General features: G+C 39.1%; 1 protein-coding gene across 4 annotated transcripts in view; it reads left to right on the top strand.

Moving 5' to 3' along the window:
• Positions 1–24813, top strand: part of hth (homothorax) — a 148566-nt gene that overhangs the window by 85121 nt on the left and 38632 nt on the right. For all 4 annotated transcript variants that reach the window (XM_066406055.1, XM_066406056.1, XM_066406053.1 and 1 more), the window contains 2 exons: positions 5198–5206; positions 23565–23672. In XM_066406055.1, the coding sequence (XP_066262152.1) occupies positions 5198–5206; positions 23565–23672 (117 nt within the window). The remainder of the gene's footprint in view (positions 1–5197; positions 5207–23564; positions 23673–24813) is intronic.

The raw sequence follows: 24813 nt of genomic DNA on the forward strand, positions 1-24813 counted from the left end.
TCTAAAGGGACTGACGATGCCATTCAGATCGTCGAAAGAGGTCATTTTGGCGTTATCTTATTGCTAGGTCCGTAAAAGATAAGATACCAAGCAAGGGATTTGCGGTTAAGGCCAAGTAACGACTCGGATATAAAGTTTATAGCACATTACCCATTCGACATCAGTTACCTAAATAAAATACCTTTTTACGGCTTTAGTAAATCATGTGAGTTTCTTAGGTAGCTTAGAAGGGCGTTACTTTTAGGACACTGTTATGAGCTCGTATTTACCTAAATGCACTGGTATGTCGCTTTACGACCTCATGACTTTGTCTTTTACCACTTTTCGGCATTTCGCGAATATGCAGCTTAGATGAATGGAATCTATGATGTGTGTGTTTGTGTGACGCAACTTGGCAACAGTACGTGTAAATTAGGGACATTTTTTTTTTTTTTTATTAGATAAATTAACACGTGTGAGTATAGATAAACAGGAAGCCATAGATGAATTATTTATGGAAATGATGAGATATTTTTGTCTATACAGGGTAGAACCCCCACGCCTTAAGCTCTAAATGGGCCGAAAACTAGAAATTCGAGCCCGACAGAATGCGCATAAAACTTGGCCTGTCCCGTGCAAACCGGTCGCGAGACCTTAATATGGTGATAACTAATAAAATAGAACGTTATAGATGGGAATTCAAATGCATTCATCTGAATTGCATCACTAGTTATTTGTATCTTCACATTTGAGCAGTCTGATGCTGGGTTCCCACGGCGCGGCGTACGTTATTACGACCCGAGCCACGACAGCAAAAAGGGCGCCCCGTGGGACCCTCATACGAAGGACTCTGGGGGTTTCTGGTTCATGTTGAAATTCAGAATTTACACGTATTTTTTATTTAACTTCATATTAGTCGTGTTCACATTTTGCCGACATTGGAAGGTTTTTACTACATGTAGTACTGGTAACCCTGGTGAGCATAAGGCGCGTATGTACATATTTTTTTCTTCATACCTTCGAGTCATTGCATCGCCAATCACTTCTGAGGCCGCAACGAGACGGTTCACTAGGCGTGTCAGTGACAACCTCTGGGTTGAGCCCCCGAGTATCAGTTCTCTTTTCATCGTTCGTGTCGGCTTTCGACCCCTTCATGTTTCTGCTGACACATCTAGTTGCTTCGCTCCTTTATTCAGATCTGAAGTGCAAACAGCTCTAAAAATCAGTATATCTGCCATGAAGCAAAAATAATAAAGACCTAGGGAGGAGGTTTGATTTGTCACCTAACAATGGCCAACATATCATCTTTCGGGGTAATGCAAAGGCGTGAATATGGGGGACGTCAATGATCGCAACTCTCCAGGGAGCCAATTCGGCTAATTATGCAATACGCTATCCTGTAACCTAATATTGATCTTGAGATCACTTTGCTTTTGAGTCATGTCTCGTGAGGTGCTTGGTATCTCCTTGAACTAAAATATGATTTTATCGATTTGATCGAAAGCTCGCATCTTATGCAAATGGTGAAAGTTTTATTTATTTTAAGTATCAATTTTTAAAGGCTTCTTTAAAGTGATGCTGTTATTATTATTGCCTAAAACTAAAATGGTCGTAAAGTGGCTGAGGACGGTATAAGTTTCGCAAGCATCATCTTTGTGTATTCTCAAAGTGAGGAGATAATTTGATCGACACGGTTCTGCTCGGAACGAGGTGCTTACGCTGTCAAGTGCCCTCAATGTTAAGTGCTCTTACGTTGTCATTCGATCGGTCATACGACACTTCGTACCTTGAAGATATAGCGGTTATATCAGTGAAAATATCGCCCAAACTGTCCAGTTGATTTCTCAGCAAGGTTTTATGACATCGTTGGTTGGGTGTGACGTCAATGCATGGTGGAAACATGCAGTCGGCCTGCAAAAGCTCATCAAACATTATGCATTAGAAGGCAAATATTCACCCATCCAGGAGCACGGAGCGTAACAGGGCGGATTGACATTTGAATAAGAGCAGTAAAAAATAGCCACTCGCTTCTGCTTTCCCCGAGCAAATCTGAAAATCAAATTGCAAGGGGTGGAGTGGCGCGACACAGCCTCCGTATAATAAAATGGGACCTTTACGACCGTGGCAGCCAAACTTATTATTGTAATAATTTGCCATCGTTATGGATGATGGAAAATGGAAACCCGATCTGCGGGATGCATACCTCTTTTGTCAGGAATCCGATAAGACGGCGTCGCTTTGGGGTTTAATTAAGCGAAGGTGACGGTGGACGTCTCCGTCTTAGACGTGCAGATAACAACTTGGAAGGAGGCAACTCGACAAAAGGCCATGGGCGCCTTTTCTTGAATAGCTCGCGGTTAGACGCTTCGCTTTTGCCATATTAGAAGTTGTATGTGTTCTCTCTGGTCGCCTATCGCAGTCGTAAATCTCTCAATGCCCTTTGTTCGCTTTATAAATTTCTCTCCCTGACTTGGAAAGGAAACAATTTGATTATATTTAATGATGCCAAGGAGGAATTCGACCGGCGAAAAAAGAATGAAAACTGATTTTGTTTACTTCGAATTTTGTGTGTTCGAATACAATACGGAGGAAGTCAAATAACAAATGTATGGGAGTATTTGTTTGTATTTGCCCACTAATGCAACCGGTTTACTTTTGAACGTGCTCGCATATGGTTCAAAGCAAACGCACCCCATAAGCTGAGCTTCGTTTCAATCAAAAACTTTAACGCGCGGACGCAACCCGTTTTTCGAAAAAGTGGCCATCGACCAAGACGTGGGTGGGATAGAGGGTAATAAATCCATTGATCCTCCACCTCCGAGTTTTCGTCCACTGTTCACTTTTTGATTTATCAATTTTAGGGTAAGCAGTTGAATCTTTTGGTCCTTTAACCCTCGGTCAAAGATGGCCAAAATCGAACTTTTGAGGAGACATGGAGAGTCCTCTATTCGTTTTTCTGTGCTTACCGAGACTGATCATATAAACATCGACATTTGCCCACCTTGCATGTACCATAAAAACAAAAAATCCTAACAAACTAAGGTTCTTTCCGAAATCCAGCAAAAATTTAATACTGGGGGTAAAACCACTTCCTGCATCTAGTATGGAAGCATTTCTGATCGAGCCTGCAAATATTATTTTATATCCCTCAAAAACCGCTTTATTGCCATAGTAAAGCAGCTTTATACGTTTAAATAAACATACTTGCTGTAACAGTAGAAAGCATATTGTGCCATTAGAAAAGCAATCTTTAGGGCAAATTCGTGTTCTGTTCTAGTAACGTTTAGATCAACGTAAAATGTATTATTGCCTTGGTAAAATTTCTGCCTGTTCGCTATTCAAATACAAATCTCTGGTAGTTCAATTAGATCTCTTTATAAGGCGGTGAAGAGAATTTCTCAGTGTGATTAAAAACTTAATTAAACATCAGCAACCCAACAGAGTAGTTGGCTCACTTGGTTGTGCAATCTTCAAAAGAACTTATGTGTATTATTTGGACTTAGCTGAAGGCCAAATCCATGCCCTCGTACGTACGTATTAATTATTATCTGATAATATTACACAATCGCCATCAAAATTGCATGTTATTATACTCGCAAGTTTACAACTATTTACATGTTTTTGTGGCACTTTGCGTATCACTGCGGCGATTTCTTCGCGCTTCGGAATTTATGTGCATGCTACAGATATAACAACAGATAAGGTTTTTGCTCGTACAGGACCTTGCGCCTAACAAAAACAGATCAAACCTAAAATTATCTGTTCAATCTTTGAAAATTGCTTCAACCGGCACAGTTTGTTTTAATGATGCAATAAAAATTAAAATTATACGAAATGTACGCCTGAGCCTATATAGGCTGGAAAGCTTTATTACCGGACACACCCACTTTTGCCACAACTCATTTGTTTTTTGCATTCGGTCCACTACCAGAACGCCGGTCCATTTCAAATCATTTTACTTATCTATGTGAAGGAGGGTGGTTTCTTAATTACCTTTTCCAACACGAATGCCATTTCGTTTTTAATTAAATTGCTTAATGACCCTGCCTTTTGCTATATCTATATATAGGAATCTATTCGGTGTTTACCTTCGTTTTTTCCATACATTCTTTTTGTAGGAAATAAAACGGCAGAGAAACAAATTGCTTTCTCTTTATTCGCCGAAATTAATTCTAACCTGCGATTAGTTGGCAAAAATAAAACGGCAGCCCCTAGAATTTAGAATTGTTATGTGTTGATCAAGGAAGAGGCTATGGCCTATTACATCGGTAATTGTGGGGATGGTATTGCTTTTTTAACCAAATACGCGGGGTGATAATAGCCTCTGATTACATCGTCCTGAACTAGATTAATTCCGTAACGCTCTCCCATCTCGAAAAACCCGCCACATTATCATAATTACCCCGGGAACAAAGACCCTAACAGCACATTTTTCAATAAAAATAAAATTTCCAACCTAATTTGAAGGTTCTATTGGTTTAAATAAAATTGGGTGCTTAAGGGAGCAAGGAAGTGCAATTTTTCCTTAAACGTTTTTGTTAAATTTCGATTGAAGGGGAGTCTTTAGGTATACAGGTAATAGTTTTTTGCAAGGACACGTTCTAAAAGAGATTATTCGCCGAATCGAATATACCCATGGGATTACATTGATGCGGCTTGTAACGGTAATACAGCAATGGAAAGGTGAGGTGGAGGACGGCGAGTGATCAATGTGCATTGTCAGAGAACGAGCTCCGAAATCTGTACGCTGTAAAGCACCAAGGCACACCCACCCATTCCTATGTATGACAGACTACCATAGTCCAATACTACTTTTGATTCGCGAGAAGTATGAAATTCAACGAATTCGCAGCTGTGCTGTACTCACTGCTCGCTGTCGAAAAATCGAACTACTTTTTATATAGGCGTCCTGATTCTGGTTCTAAAAATGGTTCCGCTAGTGGCGCGTAGTTTAATTGTTTTAAGTAACGCGTTTAGCATTCGTTATAGTACTCGGATTGCTATTTAGCAATCGAACCTCACCACAACTTTAATTTGCCGAAAGTTGTGGCCGTCTTAAATGCAGATTCTTCAAGACGTCAGCCCTTCTACGCTTATCCCGATGATATTGTGCTGGTCAGATTCTCTCTCAGCGGTACCTTACTCATCACGAAGTTTCGTGACATTTTCCTCATGGTAAAAATTCAATGTATATTAATACGAAATTTCTTATTTGCAGACGCCATGGGTAAGTTTCATTGGATGCACGAGCCATTTCAGCGGATGATTTCTTAATAACTTCGGATGCAGGTAATCTGTAAATTAGTAAAATTTCTGGGGTAGACGTTGTTGCTGATATATTACTGATATGTATCTCTTGTAAAAATGTTGCGCATTTTTATCATAGTAAACTATTTTGCTTAATGTTCAGGGTTTCGCAGTTCTTCTAAAGGGACTTATGTGTGTTCGTCTGAATGATAACTTCCTTAGGTTTTCAAAACATAATTATGTAGTAGTGTAATGTCTAACTTTTTGTTGTTGTTAGATGGTCAATGCACTGTTTCGAATCTTGCGAGGTGATTAGCTTTTTCTGCGTTTTTCATCAAAACTTATTCTTCCCCACTCGGACGTTTCGCATTGTTAGCTACGAATCGATGTTATTGCAACCGCAGAAATAATTGAATTTATCGATTGAAATATCGGCTTAAAACACACTCCGAAGCCACTAAATCTTTGTTAGTAAATCCATAAGCAGCTCGGCCGGGCCACTAGTCACGTTCCGAAAACGTCGTAGTTATTAATCTAGTTTTTGCGATAACGACACGAAATATAAATTGTACTTCAGTGCACGTCACTTCTCTGCGAGCATCACAGCCACAAACAGATTACGTGATCCCATCTTTTACATTTTCATGCACTACACGTATTAGTTCGGTCACAGAAATTGCAACACGTTATTTGGTTGTGCCAAGCCCCGCTATAAGTTCCTTGCTTTAGCGCCCTGCTTCGAAAATTCTATCAATTTTTCCTGACAAGAACGTTAACTAGGGCGTGCTTCTTATCTTTGTCACATCTCTTATCTCCCTTTTCTTTCAGAAAATTATCCCTTTTTACGCCGTGATTTGTGGCATTCGTTGGTGGCATCTCTAGTTTGCGTACCACGTCTACTTGGAAACTGAACCTTTCGCATAATTGGGAGTAAATAGTATATTGTATATCAAGAGACTAAAGTTAATCCTTTAGTTCCGCAGCGAAGTTTGCCGCACGGAGGGCAGGAACCGCCAGGGAATTAATACACAATTTAGTCGTATCCGCTATTTTTGGCCTTTCGAAATATACGTATTCTTATTATTTTCATATAAGAAAATGTTGAGTGCTAAGTGCAGTGCTGAGGTAGCTGCCAGGCATTTTCACCGTTGAAAAGGCTGCGGAAGAAGCCGTCGCAGCGTTTTTATCAAAAAACTCAAAATTGATATGCGAGGAATGATATGTGGTCCTGAAAAAATGGTGCGAAGAGAAAGAAGCAGGCAAGAATTATACAGAAAACGTGTTCCCGGCATATTTTTTGAAAAATCGAAGCCACTGCAGGCATTAACCTCTTGGGGAAATACTCTATGCTAAGGGCATCCTTTATCGCTAAGGACAATTTCGACGTATCTGAATGATTAATCAATTCTAGAAAGGAAAAATATGGGCCGAAAAAGTTTGAAGTGTCGACTGCAGATCAAATGGCTAAACTCCTGCGGGATGTTCCTAATGGTTGCTATATATTAATGAAAGTAAATGGGTTAAGCAATCGTATATTTTTATAGTTTTGAGGATTGCTCTGATCATGGAGATAGCAGGTGCCTCCCGAGGTTGTGAACTTTGCCAACTATCGACCGATGCTGTCACGGTTTATGGTTCTACTATAATTGCCACTATAAAAAACAGGAAGATTTATTGTCTAGAAGATTTCTTTTCTGTGAAAAATAGTTCAAAATAGGGGGATGGGGTAAATGGGGTTTGTACAGAATTAGGAGCAACGAATATGGAATAAGCAGTACAATTAAAAAATTGAAATTTTCAAGCACTGTGCTTAGTTCCGCGTAAACACTAAAAATTCCAAACTTAAGGGATGATTTAAGTGGATCGATCATTTGCGGTTAAAATTCTGGTGTAGGGAATGATATTAAAATGGTAAGGTCTGTACATTGAATTGAGGAACCAGGTGGATCATCACAATCGATTTTTTCAGATACACGATAAAAGTCTTAGTAAACCTGTACAAAAAAGCTTTTGGTGAATTTCCACAAAAAATGACCTCTTCTCAAATTAGCAGATGTCAATCTCTATACGGGGCGTTATTTTAGAAAACGTCGGTGGAAATGAAAAACTGAATCGGTTGTTGAGCGATGTGTGCGCAGCGCAAACTTCTGAACACCTTCAGAAAATTTGTTTCACTTCTAACTGTTGAATTTCTTCTGTGATGCGTGACTCTGTTTAGTTTCAGGCTTAGTTTCAGATCAACATTAGCTTAGTTTCAAAAATTGCTCGAGTATCACCTTCAATATTAATAGTGTGAGTTGTAGTTCGCCTAAATGAATTTAGGGGATCGTTTTAAATATAATCGAGAAATATGAAACCAATTTTTCGTTTTATTAACCTTTCGTTTGGTTACACAAATGTATGATTAGCCCAGAGAAAGCAAAACATATTTTACTTCCTTGGGAGTAAATGATGTTCTGTAGGCCTTCCTCAAAGGGAGTTAAGCTGCTACTTCAGTCCTCGAATTGTAAAAATGATATTTCCTATTCATTTCTAATAGGAATAACAAATAAGAAAAGTCATGGATCGTTCTTATGGGACCGTCTCTGTCTAAATTAAAATCCGAATATAAATATTATAACTGGCAGCCGTTCGTACAACATATTTATGAAGTTAAGTTCAATGACTTAAAAATATTAAGCATGACGTTATAGATGTTAAAATCGATATCAACACACTGGTGGGAAATGACTTGCGAATTTGGGGGCACCTGAACACCCTCTGCTATTTATTCCATTCGACATTGATGTCAGCTGCGGATCCATTATATTAGATGAATACGCGTTTTGTGACGCACCGTACATTAGCTTTACTCTCAGCCATTTCACTAATTATAAAACAAACTCTCGCACCTATATCTCGAACATTCGAACATTTCTGGCTCTCTTTATTTGATTGGTGTTCAATAATTGACTGGTAATTAGGAGTGTTTCTTGCAGCTCGAATGGAATAAATTTTGAATTTTATACCTTTAAATTAACGGTTACACGCCTAAGGTTTTTTTGGTCTAAATAGTTTTCGACCTTATAATACCATTAAGCTGTATAATTTTGTATTAAGTACCGCATTGGTTTTTTACTTAACTTACTAGTAGCTGCATATTATGCATTTACTACCATACTTTTTAATATTGTAACGCGATGACTTCTCCTCTTTGTGTTTCTGCCAATCACATGGAAAACAAACTTTACTTCCCCTATGCTTTTTAACCATGCCTCTAACATTCTATTAACGGGTAATGCGATCTTAGAAACTGTCAACACAAGAACACTTTTAAAAATTTTACGATCGATATTTTTAAATCGCATGACCTTAAGTCCGGCCATCTATCCGGCCAAATAACTATGACGCTTTGCCGTAGTAAAACAAGTAAGTATCTGTAATAACGTGCGTCATCGGTCTGACGCAGTTCGGTCCGTGGGAACCAACCATTAGACTTTTCGGTTCAGAGGGCCAAAAGTTTTGAGTTTGAAACTAAACAAAAAATAATTTTTCTTCTGTCCATTCGAGAAAAGACTCGATTATTCTGTAGCAGAACGTGAAAATTCTAAAATTTTACTCAATTAGCGCAGCCTGCATGCGCAAATTCTTAAAATTGTTTATATTTTTCCTTCATTTCTGTGCATTATCATTATTTAGCCAACAAACCGTTTGCGCCTTTCAACTGCAGACAGATACCGTTAAACAGCATATTATTAAACTTAAAAAGATACAGTCTCATAAGTTATTTGTGTCAATTAACAAACGTGTCGATGGTTGACGTGATGTATAAAGTTATCCCTTTATGCCGGTGCCTTTCGATTGTTTTCCCGGCAAGTTCATAGCATTCAATGGCGGCTGTCGGCCCGTCTTTAGTTGTTGTCTGAATTTCACGCGAGCCTCTCTGTTACCTCGGCCAACTTTGATGTAATTAGTAGGCCAAAAAAACTAACACGGCTTTAAAACTTGTCAGGCGGACAAACGCGACTTAAAGTTCGCCTCGCCAAACAAAGCATTCGTTTTACTTGAAATCTGTTTTAAATTACATTCGTCTTGCTCCGTCACTTTTTGTTGCAATTTATTTGCATATATACACTTTGTTTTTATATTTCTTGCAACCAATAAATGTAAACACTGTATTGGTTCAATAATAATGCATTGATGCAAATTAGTCATTAACGTTCTTTTTCATGGAATGCCAATATCATTGTCTAATGGTCATAATGTGCACTAATGGTGGTTGATGTATGCAGTCGTGATTTCATTAGCTTTAATTTTATTCGTGACTATTTAATGGAAGAAGTTTATATCACCCCCTGGTGAGCAAAAACCCCCCAAGTTTACCAGACCTTAATCCATTCGACTCTTCGTTTCATTTCGGGGAGGCGGCCTCAAACATGCACATATGCATCCCTCTTTGCGCGAACTCTGCATGATGGTATTTCAAAGTTAGATTAGACCCCATACTTTTTCCCAGGCCATACATTTCGGAAAGTAAGAAATTTCGTCCCGGAGTAATATATTTTAAGCCATTTTAATTAACGCTCAGGAATTTTTAATTTAATCAAAACTTTGGAGCGTAGCAATTTTATTGAATAATTAAACGGGGAGAGAACCAACTCTAGGTTTAATTGCGAAGTGTAATGTGTAAATAAACAATTACTTTTGAAATAGAGGGGAGTTATATTAGTTAATTATTCTTTAGTGCGGTTTGCGTGATGGAATATCATCAGAAAAAAATGTTCCAGAATATTTTTAGATTCAGTTTGCAGACGGCTTAATAAAACAAAGCTCTGGTTTCAAATCTGGATTAAAAGTGCCCAGGAAGAACCCATTTGCAGGTTTTGTTAGGGTTCTCTTTCAGCACCGTGCAGTGGCAAAAAGAATCTCTACCGCTAACTCTCATTATATTTAGGACCCATGTGGCGTATCCACAAATATTAATGACCCATCCACCCTCTATTACTCTGTCTTTTCGCAGGGCCAAAAATATTTATTAGAGCACCGCGCCTAGTGATTATAATAACTCGGGGTGCACGTCATTGTTTTGGGAGACTATTAAAATCTGCTTAAGAGACAACTTTGGATGTATACATTAGGGGGAGCAGGGCTACGATTGAAATCCCAAAGGATATGGTATGGTTAACAGGTGCATTGCATGACGTTCATTGAAAAATAGACATAATTATTATTTCTGCCAGACGTTCTAATTCAGTGAAATTGTTTCTTAATTTATGAGATTTTATAAGGATAGCTCACTGCGGGACGAAATTAATTCTAGTAATGGGTTTAAAGTATATTACGCTGTACTTATGTTTTATGCTAAACATGTTAAAATATTCCGTATGGTAATGGGTTATACGGAACAATTCGCTAGTATAGTTATAGTCGAGCTTACAATGCTAATAGTTATTTATAGCTGGTAGAGGATGCTAAATAAACGCTTATTTTATCATTAACAGCTCCAAGTTCCAGTTATTTCCAATGTGTACTACATCGACCAGAACTCAATTCGAGGCTATTCAAAAAATTACTGCTAACAAGGATTGAATTCTGACGTAGTCAAATACCAAGAATACCCAGGTACAACACAATTTGTGACGGATAATGACCGTCGTCATAGGCGATTTCTGCCAGCAATTGGTGAGAATTGCAACATGCAGCTTGCAAGATATGGCCCAACTCTCATATGCAAGATTTCAAAGGTCGGTTAAAAGCCCGTTGAGTGTCAATAGGAGGAGTCCAGGAAGCGTAAAATCGCTATATTCAAATGGAAAAACACGCTCAGATTGAAGAATGAGTGGCGGAAGAAAAGTTAACTTCTGGCCTTCTAGGATCCTTTCTGATGGATTTCTTTTATGCACAGTATCCTAAGAGCGAACAGCCATTAGCCAAATGCCTCTTCGACATCGAAAAATAATAATCAATAAAATCTTCGATCTAAAGATATAACCATTTCAAGCTTAACACCCTGTATCTTAACAGCCCAGCATATTTGGAAAATACCTATTAGTATGGCTGACTGTTTTTGGGACACCCTGGATAGTTGGCAAAGCAAATAGTGAAGAATCATTATTTACCACTGGTGAGCGTTCACTAAATATATTCACACCAATCGTGACTAGTACCAATCTGTTCCTGGCTGAAGAGCATTATTAGTGGTGGTATCGCGATTCGATCATCTAGTTTATCTATCCATCAAATTTTCGCGATCTCAGATAAAGTTCACGGGGTAACTGTTAGAATGTTCTGCTAGAAAGCACATGAATCCCATAGTGCAGGGAAAAATAGTATAGAGAGATATGAAGATATATGAAGGGAGCGGAGGGCATGATAGAGGTGTGGAATAAGTTGGAACGAGAACAACTCTAGAGGATATCGTTGCCTGCCATTGAGTCGACTTTCTATGGTAAAATTGCCGAGAAACTGGTTCTACGATTTCTTTTCATATGCAGGCAACAGCTTAGAAAAACTGATCGCAGCGATGCCTCCCACTTATTCTCCACGTTTTGTAATATGCAAATTTCGATTAAACTCCTGAAAAATGGCTCTTGGTTCACCCATTAGTTTAATACTAGATAATTCCTTTGTTTAAACAAACATGGCTTCACGTGAACACAGTTTGCACGTTTTCCATCAGACTAACTAATTACAAAGCCATTTTTACGCGGCCACCAATAATTCTCCAACGATCCCCTCTCCTGGTGCGCTTTGTGCATTCGTGCAGCGTAACTACCATTCGTGCTAATTTCCCGAAAATTATAGGTAATTTCCAATGTAATTAAAGCATTCGTTGTATATTTATTAACAACGAATAGGAAACTAAAAGTCCTTCTCTAATTTTCTAATAAGACGTAGCTACCTAGACCCCGGATAAAAATATCTATCGTCAAATGGGAATTCTCCTTCTAGTTTTGATGGCAAAAAGACTAACATACCGTGGAAAATCAATAGCCCCTCTACGTCATAGGCAGCGACAAGGATGGGCCCAGAGCTCCGTTTTCCACACGGTTTTCCATTTTCTAACTTTGTGAAATATTGCTGTTCAGAAACGAATGAACGTTGTTGCCTGAACGAAGAAAATTTCCCTTTGTTTTGGGTGGATCGTGCGCGGATTAATATTGTTGTGTTTTTCTTCTTGGAGACGGAACAATCCCAATGATTTATTACGATTGTATAAGGGCGAAATTGCCTCGTTTTAATATGATACGGCGGAATTCTTTTGCGGAATTTTTACTAGGGGGAAATGATACTCTTGGAAATATTGTGGCCTTCGACCCGATGTAGTAAGGTTCGGTTTTATTTAACTGTTACCATCACAGCGTGAGACAAAACGTATAATCAACTTCAACCATGATAATATACACAACCTAGTTCTTTGTTTTATTTATAATATCCCAAATTAAAATAATCTGATAGGTTATTCCAGAGCAGCAGGAGCGGCATGTTGCCTGTATAAATTAGGCGCATTTAAAATTAAATAAACATATTCCTACTTCTCTGTAATTGGCCTTTTTGGATCAGGTTTGCTATTGCAACCTTTGAAAATAAGCTAATCAATTAGAATTTTATTTATTACTCATTATGCCGCTCACATTTGATACTATCTGTAATAAAAGAACATTTTATTATTCTGCACATTACACCACTGAAGTTTATACCATCTACAACAAATAAATATTAACCTACAACCAAACATCACTTATGCATTAAATTGATGCAGCGTGTACGGCTTATGAATATTAATTCGTAAGTACTCATTAGTGAATGAATGAGTCGTTTCTTCCTATAAGCCTGAAGGCTATAATTTAATTAACATTTGATGGTATTGGAGAGACGTTTTATTTCTGATTGATAGCTTTGACCATCCAGGTGCGAGTGTGTGTCTTTGTAGTTCCTCGCCGAAGCAAATGTCCGCATTCACGTCCAAATCTTATGTGAGTTAAAGCCCTCACAACAATCAAACAACAAGCTTCTCCGTGCATTCCTTTCTGCCGAAAAAACAGTTTATCCATCAAGATCGTCCCGAATTTTACATCGGAAATTATTCTTGTTGCTCGTTGATTCGGTTTTCATGGACCTACGAGATTGGAAACGGAGTTCTGGACTGATTGTTCAATAGTGTAAATGATACACGGGTAAATTTGAAAAACTGTTGTCGATGGGCGAACTCTCGTCGGAACAATCCTGGTAGAGAGGCACATGGGACGGTACTGTGCTAAAATCCCTCAGGGGAGAAATGGAACCAGGGTGAGCAACGATTACAAGCTGGATGCTCATCTTCTAGATTCCTTCGATGCAGTTTATTTACTTTTTTGAGGTGGTATCATTATGATTTTCAAAAGATGTGTCGGATCACAACACCATAGAAGCGTTCTATGAACTGGCATAATAGTCCATTCCATCGATAGCTGTCACTTGCTCTTTCCCACTTCCACTCTCTCCATCTTTACAGCATACTCGGGGCACAAAAATTACCGTAATATATTTCTCTATTCGATTCCTTTTTATTGTGTCTAATAGCCGATATAAATGTCTGTCGAAGTGTGCCTCTCTTGTCGCAAAAAAAATATTTTAATGGCCAAATTATTTCCATCTTTCGAAGCTGATTTACGAAATTTTTGCAGAGCACGACGCAAAACGGCGTTTCTTTCTCATTGGCGGTCGTTCGTAGCAAAGAGTGGATAGCAAAAAGTCCATCGAAGCACAATAACTCCCAGGCCCACCGACATCTCTATACGCACGTCATATTTATGGCTGCCATTGAATCGCAGCATGCTCCGCTCCACAAATTCAACCGTTCTCTCGTTTCTTTCTTGAATAAAATTGCTCTATTTGTATACGTCTTTTAGCAAATTAAAAATCCGCTCAGTTTCTTTAAAATGCAGTCACGAGTTTCTACATTCAAAGGCTTTTTATCAGAGTTTTTCGAAAAGTCGCGCTTTTCATTTAAATCAACGAATCGAATTTGTACAATGGTGAATTAAAGTTTTTCGAATTCCATATTAATGTATTGGAAGAAGTTGATTTAAAAAGCGCAAAGAGATTCTCTAGCTCAATTGTGGCACTTTTCTGGTACAGGATAATGCCAACAAGAGCGGTCATGAACAGCATTAAACGCAAACCTGATGTTTTATGTCCATTCGCCACGCATCATGCTAATCATATGCAAACTAATAACATTTTTTTAATTAGTATCTTCAGCAATATATTTAATTTTTTAATTGGTTCTCTGATTATTCTCCTGTGCTTTCGCCCTTTTTATCGCTGGTCAGTCTTTTATATGATGAAGGTGCATCGAATCAGCACCGGACTTAATGGTTTCCTCTTCTACAGTAGATTTAGTTTAGGTTCAACCTACGAGCGATTTCTTTGCGGGTTTTGGAGAAGAGGGAGTACGCAGTGACTCTGTACTTTCGGTACTTCTGAAAAGCGAGTATTGCATTGTAGGTCTCATATGTACCCCACTAGTCGCTTCAAAATCTGCAGGTTCCTACGTATGGGAACGTAAAGGGGGAGAATTTAATGCTGATTCGATTTGCACACAAATGATATAAAAATCTTCGTAGGTGAATGTGATATATTGTATAACCCTTTTCAAATTACATTTAGCCAAACGGACAGGAGATTCCCACAAACGGTTGAAATGTAGGGAACGAGGCGAGGAAAATGCCAGGTTATTTTATTTTTCAAAAGAAAATTCTAAACCTATGCGCCTTTAACGGGTTTAGTAAAGCTTATCAAAGTGTTATCATCCCCGCCAAAATACGACCTAAACGTACATAAGAGCATAAACTGCGTCGCCCAACCAAGCTCTAATGGTTTACAACGCCGTCCCTGGACAAATCTGAGAGAACAGAACTTTATAAGCAAAACATGCGAAAATGCAAAGGTAGTTTTAACTAGTCGTAACTATCCTTCATGTCATATGGCTCAGCAGAGTTCACTTCACAGTAGGAGTTGCCCTTGACGCTGGCAGATCTCCCATTTCCTGGAAAAGTTTAGTCTCCCAAACAGCGAAGCACGCGAAATATTTCTAACAGAGCTATCTAGCCTCAAAGGGCCATTACTGTAATCTCAAAGTGAACAAAAGGAGCCGAGATACTACGTGTAAATTTTTTAATTAATTTAGTAAAATGGTGATTAAAGGGCAAGATAATGGAATGCTTAGAGTTATGATCTAATTTTTAGTTGTGCAGCCTATCCCCCCGCCTATTTTTATCTAAGCAGAGAATCAGTTGTCCTTTTCGATGATACTCATTAAAGAAAGATTGCACGCCCAAAGGTTTCGGCTTGAACTATTTTGAGTGGTACAATCACCGCCCTGTCCATTAGTTTTTGAACTGGTTGAAAAACCCCTTAGAAAATGAAAATCTTTTTCGCAGTTGGGATGTTTCGGATGAGGTTATACAAATATTGAATCTTTCAGTCAACAGTGAGCTCAATTGTTTACATGCAAATTCGTAAACTCTGAAGTAACCTAAGAAATCTCTTCGTCTGGCTCATTTAATTCCGTTCGGACAGTTGGCGGTTTGGCCGTTTTGGAAGTGGACATACAAATATTGATTCTTCCAGTGAACAGTCAATTAGTCACTTCGCTGTAACGAGAGGCGATTATTAACGAGCTAACCACTAACCTCAGAAAATGTAATTCTGGTTGTCCAGAGAATGGCGGCTTTTTACGAATCCTTCGTCTTTTTCAACCGTTTCTTCGAGCAAATCTTGACTCTTCCAGAGGATCCAGTCCAGAGAAAAGCTGTTTATAACGAATATCGTACCGGGGGTCACAAGAGTTTGAGTTAATCTAAGGAAAAGTCCAAACAAATTATCCGCATTTATAGCAACAGCTTTTCATTAACAACTTACATTACAAATGAAAAACAGCATTTATCAGGTACTTGTGCATACTTTCGTAGTTCACAACTGACGTGTAACACTGGTGAAACTTCGGCGATAAGTGATGATTTAGAAAGCATTTCTAGCACTTTTCAAGGATGGCAATTTCAATAAACAAATAAAGTTAGTGCTGGATCCTCATTAACGTAAAAATGACGGATGTAAGCCATTTCCATAGGCAAACATTGTCTATGTGGCAGTAACGGCGCTTCCTAAACCAATGGAATTGCTCACTCTCAGTTAAAGTGACAGTTATGCTGTCATTTTTCCGCTCATGAGGATCCACCATGATAATTAAATAAAACATTGAAGCAGTCGGACATATTTACTACCAGGAATGTAAAATGATTAGTTTTGCCTGACGTAACTGTACTCGAAATGTAAACTACATGTGAAATTCGGACTGGCGCATAAGCTATGAATAATTTCGCCATGAGAATTTGCCTCATTTCCTTTAATAGTAATAAAGTTGAGAATTCCATATCTGCTTCTCTGTTCACGTGCAGAGGATGGAGCAATGGAATTCGTCCGACGAAGGTCCATCCTTTGCAAGATCGCGTTATGAAAACCATGATATTTATGCCGGTAAAATGCGTGGTGTCCATCATATATACGTGCGCCTAGCTCATTCTCGTCCTCTTCATGCGTATTTACATAGTAGTGTGACAAAAACACCACGACATAATTCGAAAAGCAGAAAGGTGGCGATAAAGATACGATTTGTTTCCGGAAACGAGGGCGCGGTCGTTTAAATGTCCATCAAAATTGAGAGGAGGGCCATCTGCGAAATAGATTACATGGTGGCGTCGGCGCATCAGACGCCTTGTTTAACGTCGCGACGCTTTACTTTGTTCGAATGTACGTTCCTGCCGTTTCCCCGCCATCTTGCCTGCAATCTCCTAAATGGCCATCACGATAAAATTTAGCGCTTCAGATCATCTGATACCACTTCGTAAAAACACCGAACATCTGAAAATAATGCAATTTACCTTTCGGAGGGGCTTTTGCTTCTCTTGTGGTTGCTATAATAGATCATCAATACCTCATTTAATATATATAGCAGAGTGGTGCCGTTAGGTTAGCCAGTCCGCACATACGCCATTAGGCCGGTACTTGGCAACATGATTGATTTCACTTACCTATCGGCTAATTAAACCTTATAGTCCAATAACGAAGATAGTTACCATTCAACTAATTTTGACCAACCGCAACAAGTAAAGCATTTAAATAACCTACGTTTTATCATATTTTATAGAGCTATAACGCGCGAGCTGGGATGGATGGAGACGACAGCTGAAATTTATGGAATAATGTTTAGCGAAGTGTAGCGTTATTCTTTGATTTAACGGTAATGATTCATCGCATTTTGCGCGTGAGAGTGTCAGCAGGCACGTGGCCTTGCGACCGCCATTATTAATCGGTGCAGACCCAGATAGTGCGGTTTTAATTAATTGGCGGACATGTTTTTGAACGAGATTCGTAATTGGCTGGCAAGTCGGTTCCACATTGTCAGTTCGAAAATTGTGGCGACATGACCTACGCCAATTGATTGACTACGCCATCGACGGCTATGATGTCAGAAGTTCGTGTTCGATAAAAATTTATTTCGGCGACTGATCTCCTACAATTGTGAGACCCAGTAATTTAATCGTTGATTGGGTGCAGTCTTGCTGTTCCACTAGAGATGCAGATGAACTGAATGGAATGAACTGAAGGATGGTTCGCTGGAAACTTGGAGGGTAACGGCGGTGGAGGTTCGTTATGCGTATGCAAATGCGACGTGACGAACTTGACGTTTGATTCGAACGCGACTCATTATGATATCGAACTCGTGTCGGTAAAAAAAACACTTAAGAAGTCTCTTGACGGGTTCAAGGGTCATAACGTGCCATTCGAACTTCGCATCTCTTCCGATTCCGATCTGCAGGCCCTACTGCACAAGTACCACCGAGGTGTCATTTAGGCCCAATGAGAACTCAATCACCAAATTTCGGCACGTGAAACATATCCATCTTCCATCGCTCTGCGTGTGCTTCGGCCAATCGTTCCTTGATGCAAAATGCAGATGTGGCCTCCTCCTTTGCGGCCATTTTATCAGACCCTCTAAATCGCCTATTATTCATAATAGCCTTCAGGTCATAATTTAGGGCCGCAACATGACTTCCTACTTCCTAGTTTTGCCTTATAAAGATTGCAATGCACTCCAATGCACAGTAAGAAGTAGACTTTTTGCATGGTTCTCGGGCGACTAAATAAGGTAGTTAACCCTGGTCCAAAAATATCCCACCGACGTTAATAACCATCGCAGTTTACTATATTCGACTCTAAATATACTTTACTAGTACAAAGCATGAAGTGATGCTATCAGCTAAAATGATAAATTGTAATTCGTATGGTAAGAGGTCAGATGTAGACACTTTATGCCACGTAAACAGTCATTTTTATACAAAGGTTGAACAATTAGGACCCTGACGATGCGTAAAGCAGAGAGAACCCGTGACCTTTACGTTCATGATCTTAACGTTTTCAAGCTGAACAGAGATATCATATTTCACTTTTACGTCCCGCTTTTTTGTAGAGGAGCTGTTGTTTTGACGGTCAAGATGGTCTATCTCGTTCACGTTTTGTACCTGGTACGATGATTTAAGCAGTGCTCCGCAAACACACCTAGAAGTTTCATATTTTTGTTGTCTCGCGGCATTGAGCTTGTAAATAGTTGTTTTTAAATTTGTAAATCGCACCACGGCCATAGCCGGGGCCCTCCTCTCTAATATAAATTTTTCTAGTTTTGGATCGTTAATGACATGACACATTTCTATGAATAATGCATGGCTCTCATATCGACGTTTCGCTCCAAAAGGGCAACATTCCATGAAGAATTTGAAGCATGCAAGCAAAATTGAACTTTCGCAATTACAAAAAGAACGAGAGAATAAAAGAATTCGGGGGGACTGCGAAATCTCATCGCGACGCCGTACAGTTGTCGGAAAGGCAGGCGTCTCTAGTCTGGACGCCCATTGGTTGGCCCTCCACACTGCTACGCGTGCATCTGCTGTCGATTCTATTCGTAAATCAAAATTCCACCCTTTAATTCCGACAACCTGTCGTTACAAGACATAAGAACGCAATCTCTCTCCCCCGCTTTCCACCGCCTGCCTGCGTTTCCCCTGCTGGGCCCTTTTCAATTAGCACAGTCGTGGTGCGTATAGAGGAATGTTAACGGAAAAACTGGGAATGCACTAGGGGTGCGCAAAGGGCGTTTTATTATTTTTGGTATGTGTTTAATTGTTTTGGAAGACTATGAAGTTTGGTATGTTGCCATTTTCTTTTCGAACAAGCGACGGCTAGCAGGAGCGGAAACAATGCATTGATATGTGCTGGCTGAAGCGTTTTCCTGCAACTGTCGTACGTCCCTTTGTTAAATAAAATTTAATTTGTCACATGATGTGTCACTTGAACCGCATCGTGGAAGATGTGCAACGTTCAGCAGCCGCTTGAATAAAAGGAACATGTTTATCAATAAAGAGTGTGAGACGCCCTTGGGGGTCGTCAGAAAAAACCATTCACGGAAAAAAACTACCATGTAATTGTTAAAATTATCTTCACCACAATACAAAAACTGCCATTAATTAAATCAACTAGGAATGGTCATTATCGTGTTGAAACTAAGTAATCAAATAAACCATCATTAAAGGTTTCTAAATTATCATTTTTAATTCGGTTACGATACGCAGCAATCCAGTTCTAGTTCCTAATTAAAATGCAGAATAACAATAATTACCGTGTATGTAAAGTTGCATTATCTCATTACTATAATTAAAACCAGCGGCGAAGTCAAAGGAGCATTTACGTCCGCTCATTTGAGAAAGCTCTTGGCATGGATCTCACAACCATAAACTCGGATGGCATCAATAGCGCCTTTCCAAACCTAAGATTTCCTACTTATGCTGGTAAGCATTTCGTTTCCTATCTCGCTTGATCTCTTATCATTATATGTATCTATTAAAGGCATTATGAATATGCATGTTAAACATTGCATGACTCTCAGTTTCTTTCATGGTATCAAGATTATTTTGTAAATCACGTATATTAAAGTCATTTCTCAATGACATGGCTAATTTTCGAACATTTGTGTTAGAATTTCTATTTTGCGCTATAATAGCCAGTCCGGAGCGTTTCAAACTTTCTTTCGAGATATTCGTTTTTCGAGTATAAAAAATTACTATATTCACTTCTGTAACAAGTTGTGACCTCAGAATTTGGTTCTTGCCACTATGTACAAACTCACCTTCTACATAAATATTTATTCTTAATCATCAGTGGCACTTGTTTATGATCGGTTCATGACTTCCTAGTAACGACGTAATATGTAATATATTGGATGTCAAGACAGTAATAAAGTTCTTAAAATTGCGTTTATCAGACATACGACTTTCATGACTCATGTGTTTTATTCACTTTTCATCCTCTCTGTACCTATCACTTATATCATTACGCGGCGCTTGTAACCGCATCCTACCGTGTGCACATCCAAAATTGCCATAAAATTTTGTTTTAGTGTTTCCTGTTCCCTTTCCTTTTCGAAAATTTTACTGGATACCATTATCTCCATGGTTTCAAGACTAACGGCAATGTGAGCTAATCGAAAATGCTGCTGAAAAGTTGTTCGCCAACTCAAAGTTTGGCCTAAAAGTCCCTTCTCTCAAATCCTACCTGCTTCATCTTGACCCTTCACCTCTCTTCAGAAGAGAATGATCTTCTCTAAAATTTTCTCAACTACATCGAAAAGACTTAGTGCTGGAAAAATTGTTTCACCGGGACGACCGTTTCATTGGGTCCCAGACCAGGCAGACTCCCCCATCCCATCTAATAACCCTAACTCTTTTGATGATGCATCATTAGTCTAGTTATACTTACCAAACCTGATTGTAACCATTACAGTTGTTCCTCCTCCTCAAGCTCTTCCCACTGTGGAATTATAATATAAATGAGTATTTTATCCTTATCCTGTAATTGAGGGCGTACCCCACGTGATTACGCCGTCCTACCGGAAAAGCTTAGTAGAACTCCCATATCCAATTCCTCTATCTTTTTTAAAATTATGAAGTTTCTTTGCCAAAATTGGAAAATTTACTAAATGGACAATACCCTGGAGCCTTCTCCTGCGTAGCTGAATGAAACACACCCGTGATTGTTAGCCACAGAGCATCACGGCCTCATTAATTATTGTTGTGCACCAAACCACAGATCTGTTGTCCAAATTTTATCAAAACGACGCCTTGTTTTCGATTCCGTGTTCTCCTTGTAGCAACCTCTTCTTTGGTTTAATAATAAGTAGACCTAGAGTCCTGGGGTCTACTTTAATACTACCAGTTCTCGATACTGTAATGATCTAAATTCCTTTTTTTGATGCGCCTAGCGCTGATGAGAGCGATGAAAAAAAGCAAAAGCAAAACCCTCATTAGGTACCACTACAATGACTTCAATTTCAGGGATGGAATCGGCTCCGCTTGTGGGACGTGCTGCATGCTGTGTGTGGGAAAGCTTGTTGGTTTAAGTTGTAGTTTTTTCTGGGTTAATCATTATCAGATACCTCCCTCCCTTAACCATGACATATCCATCATCTAGAGAATGTTCTTCTAATGTTCTCAACAACGCTATTTTTTTTTTATCACGCTTGCATGTAATGGCTTAATCGTTACCCAATGTCAAAGTAAAAATTCCTAAACTTCCCATTACGGATATAAAGATATTATTATCGTTAATAACCAGATCATAAAATTGTACATTATTTACATTGAGCGGTTGTTATTGTAACAATATACCATTGTAAAGTCGGTTTCATTTAAATCACAAGATTAGTCAGCAAAAATATTAGCTACTGCTTCATTGTTACCGAAATGAGGCGCCTAAAGAAGTTATTATTAAAGCTGTAATATCTCGTTTAGTGACCACCCGTAGACTGGGACTAGTTGTAATCCCGTGGTAATGAAAGTGGAGCAACGGACCCCCTTTTATTACTGCCGTCTGCAGGCGAACTGTAGCAGGCCAGAAACGGCGTTATTGACTAAACCTGGTCCGTCATCTGTTTATCATCGATTACCTTTCGCATACAGCAAATGCCTTGTCAGTGTCGTTCGCTTCCGTATCCTTTTGCCTCTATTTACACGCGGCCTCTATAAGCACTACTTTTCACAACCAATCAATACTTCATTTTTATTTTCGTTATTGCTGTCTTATGGGTCTTTGAGCATGTCTACTACCAAATTACACCCCAAATTTCCACCATAAGTCACGCTTATATCGGATGCTTTCAAATTTCTTACTTTATGGGGAACTCTTCTTCCTCATCACGCTGCACTGTGAACATCAAGCTCTTGCGCTATCAATTCTGCAACACGAATGATATGGATTTGGCCATTTTGGTATTTATTAACCGATTGAATGGCAGTTAGTTAAAATGGAAAATTGTTCAAATGCACAATTTGATAAGAAACCTATCCGAAAGGAAAAGGGAAATTTAACAGGATATTTAACGATTAGCCGGCTTCCTTTTGGGACCTTATTTGCCGCACCAAAAAGTTGCACTAAAGCATCGTTAAGTGAGGAAAATTTTTTCCGCGTGAGCCTCAATGACTCTTCCTGCCGCAAGTCTGGACTCTCCCCCACAAATCTTTATTTTCGACAATAATATCCCTTTCGTTACTATTAACCAAAGAGAACTAATACCTACGTCTAGTACCTAGTTCCTCGGTGAGAGGACGTCTACGTTGGTACTCGCTCACTTAACAAATCATTTCTTAAATACAATAGCGCGGGGAAATAGATTGGGGATTAGCGTGAGTCTTAAATCCTCTAAAATCCATCACAATATCACTTTACCCAACACATGACTCTGTTTACTAGAAACTGATGTACTACACACTCGTGGTCAATGTTTTTATATGGGAGCACTACAGGGGTATGCACATGTTCTTGTATGTGCTTATTTGTTTTCCCACATGTTTATTTGATAATTCTCTCGCTAATATGTGTTTTACTTACTTAGGCTTTTTTTAGTTTCACGTTCTTACAATCCCATTTTGAACAACACTGCCGTTCTCACAAACGACCAGTATCCGTCGGATTATCTTGTTATCGGATCAGGATTCTCACTAGGCAGCATACCTTTACGGTTGAATGCGAATTATGGTAATAGGCAATTTCGATTTTTTACCACGAGATCCTTTAGATTGTCTTCCAGAGAAGTGATTCTTTTTCTTTCCGAAGAAATACTTTTGCCTGATATGAAATTAATAACCACTATAATGCATTACACTGCAGATTATTTGATGCGTGTGTGTTCTAATGCTGGAGCCAATCGTTTTCCTTTTTACAATTAGTTATGATGTATTTACAATTCTGAAAGTTTGTTTTCTTTTTAGGTAAATGGTGCTCACGGCGAGAATGGTCCTCTCCGCCCGACGCTCGAGCAGCGACGGATGCAGCTCGCCGAGGCGTCTTGTATTCGTCGGTTTTTCTAGGGAGTCCCGGTAAGTACCCAGTTTCTCAAACCTTTTTGAAGTGCTTGGACCATCCATGAGATGGTTGAATTAACATAAATACACAAAACTTCGACTTTGTGCTAAATCCGCTTAGGAAACTTTCCTCAATACTTCAAGCGTCCTAGACATTTATGATGAAATGCAAAATAGTAAATCTCTGACCAGCAGATGTTGCCCTATAGGCGGACCGCTAACGGTTCCTTATAGATTTTCTCCGATACTTGTTTTGTTGTGTAATATCTATTCAGGAAATCTTCAACGTGTGTCTGCACACCCACACTGTCATTCTATAGTCGGTGTAACATAAGCCGGAAAGCCTAATGGAAAATTAACTCTATTTATTAGCAAAAGATCGACTTATTCACTTTCCTCTAAGATGATTTATGATGGGTAAATTACTCGCGTCTAATCTGATCTTTGTGTGCCTGTACACTACCTCTTCAGGCTTCTTTTTGATGGCCTTGGGGAATAGACACGAAAAATTTGACAATATCGACAATATTGTTCGAATTTGAGTAATGATCTTAGAGCGGTCGGTGTTTTTCTCAACGTTTTCCCGTAGATATTTTTACTAATTGCAGATGTAAATGAAACGAGTCAATATTTCCCCGTCCTGATTCAGGTCAACTAATACTTAAGGGACGCGTATATGTGTTTCTGAAACCGTTCCAACTGCCCGGATTCCCTTGTGACTGAGATTTCACTCATTTTTCACGTCAAAATAAACCATATTTTATACGCAGCCTTCATAACCTCTCTACATCCCTTTGTGGATAAAACTTCAGAGTGCATCATGCAAGAGCACAACTTTGCCGTTATGTGAGTACTTTCAACCGGTTTCTTCTATTACCAGTGGGGACGTGCTTTCCGGAAAATTGATTAGATATTGGAATTTAGGTTAGCCAATAAAAGCGTATACGGCCAGGTTTTTCATTTTGAACATTTCGCTTTGTGAAATCTCCTGGTCAACGGACACCATTGTGCTCACTCCTGACAATAGAGATAGATTAGTCCCGCCATTTCATAAAGATTGAATTTAAAAAAAGAGAGGACCTATACCTGCCAGGGGTGCACACGGTTACTTTTACATTCCGAAAGTTTGAACTTGACTTGGAAACCATTAGACGAT

Source organism: Euwallacea similis, chromosome 3, assembly GCF_039881205.1.
Source record: "Euwallacea similis isolate ESF13 chromosome 3, ESF131.1, whole genome shotgun sequence".
In the NCBI taxonomy this organism is placed as follows: Eukaryota; Metazoa; Arthropoda; class Insecta; order Coleoptera; family Curculionidae; genus Euwallacea; species Euwallacea similis.